This window comes from Prunus persica, chromosome G1, assembly GCF_000346465.2.
Source record: "Prunus persica cultivar Lovell chromosome G1, Prunus_persica_NCBIv2, whole genome shotgun sequence".
Lineage (NCBI taxonomy): Eukaryota > Viridiplantae > Streptophyta > Magnoliopsida > Rosales > Rosaceae > Prunus > Prunus persica.
Window position 1 is genome coordinate 24,695,240 of NC_034009.1, and position 10,917 is coordinate 24,706,156.

Below are 10,917 nucleotides of genomic sequence, written 5' to 3' on the forward strand. Positions count from 1 at the left end.
CTTTTTATTTTATTTTATTTTTACAAGGTGATATTCTAATTACTCTAATGTGCGGGGAGGGAGATCCAACTCAAGTGCAGATGGACGGGAATATTGTCATGATCAACTGGAATAATTCGCATATGCAAACCCAAACGGTTTTTGGAGACCAATATTTTCTGAAGGCTTCTGGAAATCTCTTCCATTGAAATTGTTGGGTAATTAATGTTAGTAATTCACAATTACAAACAGTTGTAGATAATAATTAGGATGCAATTAAACAAACAACAAACAACTATTTGAGACGGTGTCGTTTGGTGTTCCCTAAAAAAACCGTTGAAAAACAATTGAGTTTTCTAAAACCCTGATTTCAATTTTCTTGCAAATAATTCTCAAAAACCCTATTCTTCTTTCCTGTCACTCTGCAATTTTGAAGCTTGGCTATTCTATCAATGGCGGACCTACCAATCCTCCAATTCGAAGAGACAATCATGAAAGCAGTAGAAGAAAACACGGTCGTAGTGATTATCGGAGAGACCGGTTCAGGAAAGAGCACCCAACTCTCTCAAATACTTCACAGAAGAGGCTACACCAAGTCTGGAATCGTCGGCGTCACTCAGCCTCGCCGAGTCGCCGCTGTCTCCGTTGCCAGGTATAGTGTAAAGCCGCCATTGTTTCGTTCATTGGCTTCTGAATTGATCTTGCGTTTTACACTATTCGAAATGAGTTGTTTATTATAATTTGTTGAAATTGTACACAGACGAGTTTCACAGGAGCTTGGTGTCCGGCTTGGGGATGAAGTTGGATACGCCATCAGATTTGAAGATAGAACGTCAGAGAGGACGCGTATCAAGTACCTCACTGATGGAGTTCTCCTTCGTGAAAGTCTTTCCAATCCAGAGCTCGATGAGTACTCTGTAGTAATACTTGATGAAGCTCATGAAAGGAGCCTGAACACGTACCATTTCTCTCTCTCTCTCTCTCTCTCTCTCAGTATTTTCTTTGTGGTTTACTAATTGTTATTTTGTGTTCTTAGAATTTCTAGTCTTTGTTTATTTAAAATGTGCATTTTGTGAACCAGGGACATATTGCTGGGACTGATGAAACGCTTGGTTAAAAGGCGTGCCTCAAATTTCAAGGTTCTGATCACTTCAGCAACTCTTGATGATGAAAAAGTATCACAATTCTTTTCAGAATGCCCTGTAGTGAGAGTCCCAGGGAAGTTATTTCCAGTCGAAATAGTGTACAGTCATGAGCGTCCTGTCAGCTATCTTGAGTCATCTTTAGCAACAGCTCTCGGTATGATTTGGTTTTTTAGTTTACTTGTTGCCTCATCGTTGTATATATCTTTATATAATTAATGTGGTATCTTCTCTCTGTTGTTTTAAGTTGACGTTTTTCTTCCAGTTTAGTATATAACAGTTTCCAAATTCTTCTTCTTCTGTTGGTAAGAGGTTGAACTAACCAGTTTCTCTTTTTACAGATATACATATGAAGGAAGGGGAAGGTGATGTCTTAATATTCATGACTGGGCAGGTGAGATGCTGTGTTCTTACTGTATTTTCCTTTTATGACATCCTATGTACATGTGAGTCTGTGACTACTTTGGATTAATACTGTCGATTACATTGGTTTTCCCCACAATGTTTCTATTGACCAAGAAAGTGTAATTCTGCATAGGATGATATAGATAAGTTGGTATCTAAGTTAGAAGATAGAGTTCGAAGCCTGGAAGAAGGGTCTTGCATGGATGCCATAATCCTTCCTCTTCATGGTTCTTTGCAGCCTGAAATGCAGGCAAGTAGACTTTTGTATTTGTGTTCTATTTTTGGAGGGTTTATCGTAATACTTTGTTGGTTGATGCTTCATCTTTTCTATACAGGTACGTGTTTTTGGACCTCGACCTCCAAATTGTAGGAGATTTATTGTTGCCACAAACATTGCTGAAACTTCTTTGACTGTTGATGGTGTTGTGTAAGAGAAGAAACTAATGCCTATCTATCTATCACATTCATTCTGCTTTTCATTTATTTATTTATTTATTTATATATATTGCTTCATATAAAATGGGGGCGTTGCTTGGATGAAATTTACTTAATGATTCTGTGGAAGCAATGATATCGGTCGAATTCAAGAAAACATTTTTGCTACATTGTTTGTTCACTCTTCCTCCTATGTATGGAGTTTGATTTACTATCAGTTATTCTGGTCGTGCCATAATTGAATGACGTTAAACAGTTTTCTGTTTTCTCATACTTAGAAATTATGTGTGAATCACAGGTATGTTATTGATTCTGGTTATGTGAAGCAACGGCAGTACAACCCGTCAACTGGCATGTATTCCCTCGATGTTGTTCAAATTAGCAAGTAAGGAGTTGGTAGTTCCATTTTTATCATATAGCTTGTTAATATTTCTGTCTTTGCACTTCAATTCATTACTGTGTTTTTTTTTTTCGGTTCTTGGGTTATTTTTGTGCAATTATGGTGGACGTGTTGCCTGGTTTTTCCAAAGGATAATCTCTTATCTTCCTTATTCTCACATCTTAAACTCCACCAATTATTAGTTTGCTATAAGGTTTCTAACACATATGAGCAGTAATTTGAATCTTGATCCATTTCATTCCTATGTGAAAAGATTTGGATTGGAAGTTCACCAGGCCTTTTCATCAGTCCGTGGAAGAGTGAAAGGGTCACCACTACTGAGGATCTCCCCCCTAATCTTAGATAGGTAGTCTGAGGGTTCGCCGCGGTTCATTGCTGTGCTTACACACTAGGCTACCCTTCTCCGCCAACTCTAGCTGAGAAGCACCCTCCATCCACTTCCCCTTTTCCGTGTGCCCAAAAGCCCGCCCGCCCGGTTTATGAGCCCCCTTCCGATTCCCTCACCCTTGGGTATTTAGGTAGTTTAGCGGAAGCGAAAACAATGGGAAAACAGAAAATAGAACAAAAGGGATAAGTCTGGAATCACTCCAGGGGTTTGGCTTCACACCATTTAGTCTCCAATCTCGGGAAAATAAGCTTTTCTTTATATCTCAACAACTGAATTTTAAAGAACTACATGGGGGTATTTATAGCAAACTAAAACCTAGAAACAAAAGGATAAAAATCCCTTAATAAAAAAGAAATCCTAATCCACCAAGGAACTAAGTAAAAATAAACTAGGAAACTTAAATCAAATCCTACTAAAAAACTGGAAACTAAAATCCTAGTGAAATCTGGAAAACTAGAGAATCTAGGAAACTAATAAATCAGGAAACTAACTAATGATGTTTGCATCAATTCTCCTTGGCTGAAAAGATCTCGACTCAGGCGAGATAAAGCTGTAAGAACATTCCAAAATGTCGGGATCAATGTACGGCAGGTTCTCCTTTGCAATCCGAGTACTATGAGAATCTGGTCTAACTTCCACTTGACTAGGAACTTCTGCATCTTCCTTACATTCTTTAAGCGTAATGATATGTAGAGCTTTGGTTTTACCAACTCTGTCTTGCTCCTGTTTGTTTGGTATAGATTGATTCATGAGCTTGGGTTGAAGTGACTTCATCGTGATCTTCTTTCCTTTATGGATGAACGAACATATATTTTCTTGACCCAAGATGGTAAAGTTGTAATCGTAGATCCATGGTCTTCCCAAGAGAATATGACTCACATCCATGTCCACCACATCACACCAAACATGATCTTTGTAAGATGAAAACTGTATAGGAACATTACATTGTTGGGTAACAGGGATAGAAGATCTGTCAATCCATGATACTCTGTATGGCACAAGATGCTTCTCGGGCAACAAACCAAGATGAGAAACAGTCAGCGTTGACACCACATTGATACAACTCCCATTATCTATGACCACCTTACAATCTTTATCTCCAGACTTGATGTAAGTGTGGAAAATGGAAGTCCTACGCCAATCCTCAGTTTCCTTCCTAGGTTGAGCCAAAGTACACCTTACTACTGCTAATGTTGGATGAGGGACTTCAAAGTCGATTCCACAATCTTCATCAGGTTGTTGGGGTTCATAAATATCTTCCTCAAATTCGCCTTGATTGTCAGCTTGTTTGTTGATGTGTGCACACAGATTTCTTGTTGCCTCCTTCGTTGGGCATTGGACAGCAAAGTGTCCATATCCTTGGCATCTGTAACATCTTTGCGTTCCACCACCACCACATGCATCTACTAGCACTCCTTTTCCCTTGGCAGTTTTTACTAAATTAGTCGTAGATGTTGGAGTCGTAGAACTTGGAGTCACAGATGTGCCAACATGACAATCAGATCTTTGAGAATCAGTTTGCTTGACTACATTGGACGACTTTAGATACTTCTCTAGTTCTTGTACCACCTGAAACACCCTCCCTAAAGTATTCATAGTATGAGGAATTAATTCCCTTTGAAGCTCTGGACGAAGTCCTGATCTAAACCGAGAAATAGTCATCCTTCGATCTTCCCTTATGTCACATTGCAACATGAATTCCTCAAATTTTGCAATATATTCAGCAACCGGCATGTTGTCTTGACGAAGAGTTTGCCACTCGTCCAACAAACCTTGTTGATAGGATAATGGTATATATTTCTGCTTCAACCTTTCTTTCATCTCACCCCAATGGATGATTGGTTCTTCACCAGCTTTCTCTAGCTGTGTTTCAACATTGGTCCAAAACAATCCAGCTTGACCCACCAATTTTATCTTAGCAAATCTCACCCTTCGAGCTTCAGACATGTCATGCCACTCAAAGTAGCGATCCATGGTAGCTAACCAGTCAAGGAGTGCTTTAGGATTTAGCTCACCATCAAAATTAGGAGCGTCAACTTTCACTGATCTCATCACCCTTTCATCAGGGTCTTGCTCATAGCCATGATGAAAATTGTGCCTCTCTGCGTCTCGATCATTCCTTCTATCATGACGTTGTCGATCATGATTCCTCACTTCTTCACACTTGCTTCATTATGTTGGTTAGCTGCTTCTAAGTCTGCAAGGCGACGTTCCACGAGTCTGGAGCTAGTGTCTGAATCTGCCACTTGCTTTGATAGGTTTTCCATAATCTGAACAAGACGTTAAAAGTCCGTCTCTGGCTCGTCTGTCTTTCCAGGCTTAGTTGGAGCCATCACTTGGCACACGGTGTGAAGAACAAGAAATACTCTCAAATTTTGAACCCAAGGAAAACGAAAACCAGGCCCTGATGCCAAATTTGATGTAGGATATGGGTAAATTGGGTATTTAGGTAGTTTAGCGGAAGCGAAAACAATGGGAAAACAGAAAATAGAACAAAAGGGATAAGTCTGGAATCACTCCAGGGGTTTGGCTTCACACCAAGTAGTCTCCAATCTCTGGAAAATAAGCTTTTCTTTATATCTCAACAACTGAATTTTAAAGAACTACATGGGGGGTATTTATAGCAAACTAAAACCTAGAAACAAAAGGATAAAAATCCCTTAATAAAAAAAGAAATCCTAATCCACCAAGGAACTAAGTAAAAATAAACTAGGAAACTTAAATCAAATCCTACTAAAAAACTGGAAACTAAAATCCTAGTGAAATCTGGAAAACTAGAGAATCTAGGAAACTAATAAATCAGGAAACTAACTAATGATGTCCGCATCATTTTCCCTTCCTTGTGTATGTGTTCCTTAATTGCTTTTAACACTGCAACTCTGAACCAACTATGTAAGCAATCAGCATTATCAACTTCTTATAGTGGCATTTTGATCTAGAAACAAATGTATAGTTATCATTTAAAAAGCATGGGCCAAGGGGCGTAAACCGTAATTCCAATACAAGGAAGATGTCATGTTTATAGGTTTATAACCTTGAATGTTTATCTTTAAAAGCATGATTGATTCTGCTTATCGTTCTAATAAATTTTGGATTCATATGATTGCAGGGTACAAGCACATCAACGTGCTGGACGAGCAGGAAGAACACGTCCTGGGAAGTGCTATCGATTATACCCTTCCGCGGTTTACGAGGATGAGTTCCTGGATGTAACAATTCCTGAAATACAACGCTCTTCACTTGCTGGAAGTGTTCTTTATTTGAAATCTTTGGACCTCCCTGATATTGATATTCTCAAATTTGATTTTCTTGATTCTCCTTCACGTAAGACAGTTTTTTTTTCTCGGTGCGTTTCTTCCCTCTTCAGGCATGCATTGATTGCCTATAATCGTTTACATCCAATTGCTTTTGCCACAGCTGAGTCTTTACAAGATGCTCTGAAGCAATTGTATCTTATCGATGCTATTGACGAAAATGGATTGATCACAAGAATTGGAAAAACGATGGCTGGTATTAGATTTACATCCCATTTTGTAAGAGTTATAATTTTATTCACTATGTGTTGCCATTATTTTGAAGCCTGCACAAGTTTTAGTAGTTTTGATAAATTTGGTCTCATTGCACAGTTCCACCATTTTGGACAACAAAAAGTCATTTTATAGCGGTGAACATATTATACATCATCCATATCCTTTGTTGAATTGTAATTAAAGTGTCTTCTATGTTTTCATAACATTCTGCATCGCATTCATGCATGTGCTTTCTTTACGTATAATATCTGTTTGTTAGAATTTATTACCTATTGATATGAGTGTTTGTGTTCACACTGAGCATATTCCTTCTTGGATATTTGATGAGTCAGCAGAGCATTTTCTTGATTTTATGCAGAGCTTCCACTAGAACCTTCATTGTCAAGGACCTTAATGGAGGCAAATGAGCATGGTTGCTTATCCCAGGCCTTGACTGTTGCTGCTATGTTATCCGCAGAAACCACATTGCTTCCTGGTCGAAGGTAAACTCATTAAAATTCTCTTAGAAGATGGTGCCCCTATGTATGATGTGGAAGTTTGTTAATAGCATGCATTGTGTTCCTAGTTTGAAGATACTTGCATATCTCAAAATAAGTGAAACTAAATGCGCACACACATGCACACATACGTTCCGGCAGATAGTTAAAGTTTTGCATAACTATGAAGTCTGTACTTTAGAAAGATATTTGTATGCCTCTGCACTTTCCAAGTGTCCCTTGAAATATGAATATTTCATTTGAGATAATTGTAGTTGTGCATGGCTACATTTGTAGCAAGAATACTGAGAAGAAGAGGAAACATGATTATTTGGACCTTCCTGATGGTTCTGGCTGGGGTGATCATATCCAGTTGCTACAGATCTATGAGTGCTGGCATCAGACTAACTATGACATTGATTGGTGCAAGGATTATCAGTTGCAGGTACCCTTTTATACTCTCTATAAGAAATCTGATATATGTAGACAACTAAGAGAGAGAAGTCATGCGTGGTTCTCTTTAATTTTTCAGAATTTACTTTGGTTTCTCACTATGAGGGAATCTCGTCAAAATTCTGATGCATCATATTAATGACATGTACAGTATGATTCTAATTTCTAATATTTGCACATTATGTTTCTGGAACTCATTGGTTGTAGGTGAGAGGGATGAAGTTTGTGAAGGATGTCAGGAGACAGCTATCTCAGATCATGCAGAAAATAGCAAAAGGTTAGTAAGCTACATTATTGAGGAGCTTACGATCATTGATCACATTAATGAAACATTTTCTTGTAATTTGATCATATGGAGCTTTTAGTTATAATAGATTTGCTAACTGAGGAGTGCTAAATACAGTAACATTTCCAAAATACAATGATTTATGGAACAAAATGAAATGGGATTATAAAAAAAAAAGTAAAATATATCAACTGCCGTTCTTAGTCTAGAGGTTTTTGTCTTGCAGTGGTCTGTGGTCTTTATTGTTACTGTTTACCTACCACCTGAATATTCTTCTTGCTATGCTTTCGTGATGTTGTTTGCCTTCACTCTATTGATAAGACATTGCATATCTGGAAAACAGGACCATTAGATGTACAGACAAGCAGAAGATGGAAAGAAAGCCAACAGGATTATCACAACTTGAGGAGGGCCTTGTGTGTGGGATATGCAAATCAGCTCGCTGAGAGAATGGTATATCACAATGGGTATCGAACCTTAGGTTTTAAGCCCCAAGTAGTACAGGTATGAACCTTGAGTAGGAAAGTGATTGTGGATAGGTGTATCTTACAGCATTTAGTCAAAGCTTGGAGTGAGTTTTTGGACCCTAAGTCTAGAACTGACACTTATATCTCTTATTTCAGGTGCATCCATCCAGTGTGCTAAAACCCGATGATGAAGGAAAATTGCCAGACTATGTTGTGTACCAAGAACTCATTGCAACTTCCCGCCCATACTTGCGTACTGTATGTGCCGTAAATATTGCTTGGGTCACACCCATTTTGGACAAAGTGAATAAAATAAATATCAACAAGCTGAGGTAAGCCAGTTTTCGTGGAACACAATTCTAAGTAGAAAATGATTTTGTTGCTAATTCAAATTTTCATTCTGAGCTTTAACCTTTTTCCTTATATGCAGTGGTGGGATTGGTCGTATTGAAGAGCACACAGAGGAAAATATGTCTGATTTGCCAAAGACAGATAACGTTGTTGCAGCAGTTCCTGATGATCACGAAAGTAAAATACAAGCAGCTAGGGAACGATTTCTTGCTCGTAAAGGAAAGAAATGAGCTTATTCACCAGTTGTATTTGATGAAATAGTGGGGGTATTGAGTATTAACACCAAAAGAAAGAAAGCTGGTTTGAGCTACAACTGGTAACTACGGAACCCTTTTCTAACCAAATTCCCCACCCTGAAACCAAGCTTAGGCTACCGACTCCCTAACTCCCAAATTAATATCATATCATTGTCAGCCTCATCCATACTACCGTAGTTGCAATCAAGGACTTTTGGAAGGCATGCCCAGCACACCTACCTACTGTATTTTCAATTTTTTCTTCTTCGCTCTCGCAGCTTAGATGACCTCTCAATGGCGGATCTTTCGTTACTTTTGCCTCCAAGGAGTATTTGTATTTAGTTATAATCTTCCAGCGTGGCCTATTTTGAGCATGCTGGCTGTTGACATACACTTGTATATGCTAACAATACCAAAAATTCCTCAAATGAGAAGGACCAAAGGGAAAGAGAAAAAGAAAAAAAGAAAGAGAGTTTTGTTAGCACTGTTCGGCCGCGTGTATGATCAAGCTCATCATTTTATCTATTATCTCGTTATTTCCCCTACTTTTAATTTCAGTATTGAGAGGTTATGGCATGAAGAAGGGGACAATTATACTCTTGTTAGGCAATAACCATCAATCAACGTCATTGTTTAAGTAGATTAATGGGCAGAATATATAATCTTGATTAACAACAGTCTCATATTGGAAAAGAAGCCATGGATTTAAAATTGATGGATCACCTAATTTGATAATTATGCTGACAACTCACTAGAGAGATCATAAACTTTTGAAATTTATGGAACGAGAGGGTGGATGCCAATAATGATCGCAGGGAAAAGAGAATGCATAATATCTCGCGTATTTTTGTCCCATATCGCTAGCATCATAAAACAGGGAAGCTTGCCATGCCTTATAAAAACGAAAACGAGTTGCTGGACAAATCATACCTTTCTCGGCCTTTTGGCTAAGATCAAGTGTAGTATCTGTTCTTATCAGTTTAATATCTGATACGTGGGCCATCGGCCCACACGATATTAAATTAATTTCTTTAAGGGGAGGGCCCAACACAGTAGCTTGCTACTGGGGTCTTCGCGCGTCGCCTCTGCGTTGCACTGCTGCATTGGCCTGGCGCACCCTCCAACTCCAGTTCAAAATGCTTAAAATGCCAGCCATCTCAACCGTAACTCTATGCTTAAACAGGAAGCCAATCTTGATATTGTTCTAACAAGATCCAAAATACAAGCCGTTGACCGAATAATTCTCCACTAGTAACCAATACATTTAACAATATGATACGTGCCACCTCTGACTCCAGTTCAAAATACTTAAAATGATTTTGAAAGTCTCAAATTTTCCACTTGACAACTTGTTGCTAAGAGCATCTTCAGATCTCCAAATTTTAGCTGGAAGAGGAAGAAATGGAGAACTCTTAATTTCTCTCTCCTATCGAGAATTTGTCCCAAGATATGATGCGTTCTCTTTTCCCTGCGATCATTAATTTCTCCTTAATTGTCTAAGTATTTTTGTCCCATATCGCTAGCCACCAAATTCAAATAGGAAGTTCTCCAAAATAGAGCAAGTTTCCTAGAGCTACATTTTGCCCTTATTCTAACCAAAATGGCTAAGGAGCAAAGTATAGCAACTTTGCTGGAGATGCTCTAATACGTTACTTTTCTTTTGCAATTTTTCATGAATTTTCTTTTGTCCGTTGGATACATCCCTTTTGGAATATATATTTCATAGGCAAACTGAACCAACATGCCCTCTTTGCTTTAACTTGAATCTCATTATACTTCTCAACTCTATTTATTTTTGGTTTCTAACTTCTATGTCCCATCTATGCAGATACTTTCCAACTACTAAGAACATCTCCAGTATGCAGATACTTTCCAACTACTAAGAACATCTCCAGTAAAGTCCAAATTTAAGCCAAATTCTAGCTAAAATAGCAAAAAAGCCATTATAGCAAACGACTAAAAAGGTGTTTCCTCTAATAATGTTCTCTATTTTGACTAATCTCAAATACTGTATTATTTTTTAATTAATTAAAATTTTAATGAGATATTTAGTCATATACTCATTCTTAGCACTAAAATTATAAACAAACCCTACACTATTTAATTTCTATAAACAAACCAAAAAAAACTCAAAAAATGACAACTGGCCCTATTAAATTTAATTTTGATTATTAAATTACTTTGATGCTCTACTGAGTATTTTGGGCTTTTTTACGAGGTTTTTGGGTTGAGTTTGTTTTAAGAAATCAATGACAGTTTGTAATTTAAAAGAAGTTAAAAGTCTTTTTGTTATGTTGTAAATGGACTTTGGGTGTGTTTCTAAAGTCTATTTCATATAGTAGGGGTGGGCATTCAAATCGGCAAACCAG

General features: G+C 37.8%; 1 protein-coding gene across 1 annotated transcript; it reads left to right on the top strand.

Moving 5' to 3' along the window:
• Positions 335 to 9,084, top strand: LOC18793659 (probable pre-mRNA-splicing factor ATP-dependent RNA helicase DEAH4). The gene is made up of 15 exons (XM_020556034.1): positions 335 to 631; positions 740 to 937; positions 1,061 to 1,278; positions 1,463 to 1,515; positions 1,660 to 1,776; positions 1,862 to 1,953; positions 2,260 to 2,346; positions 5,859 to 6,073; positions 6,167 to 6,259; positions 6,638 to 6,761; positions 7,053 to 7,200; positions 7,416 to 7,485; positions 7,838 to 7,998; positions 8,118 to 8,293; positions 8,392 to 9,084. The coding sequence occupies exons 1-15, from the start codon at positions 432 to 434 to the stop codon at positions 8,540 to 8,542; spliced, it is 2,103 nt and encodes a 700-aa protein (XP_020411623.1). The 5' UTR covers positions 335 to 431; the 3' UTR covers positions 8,543 to 9,084.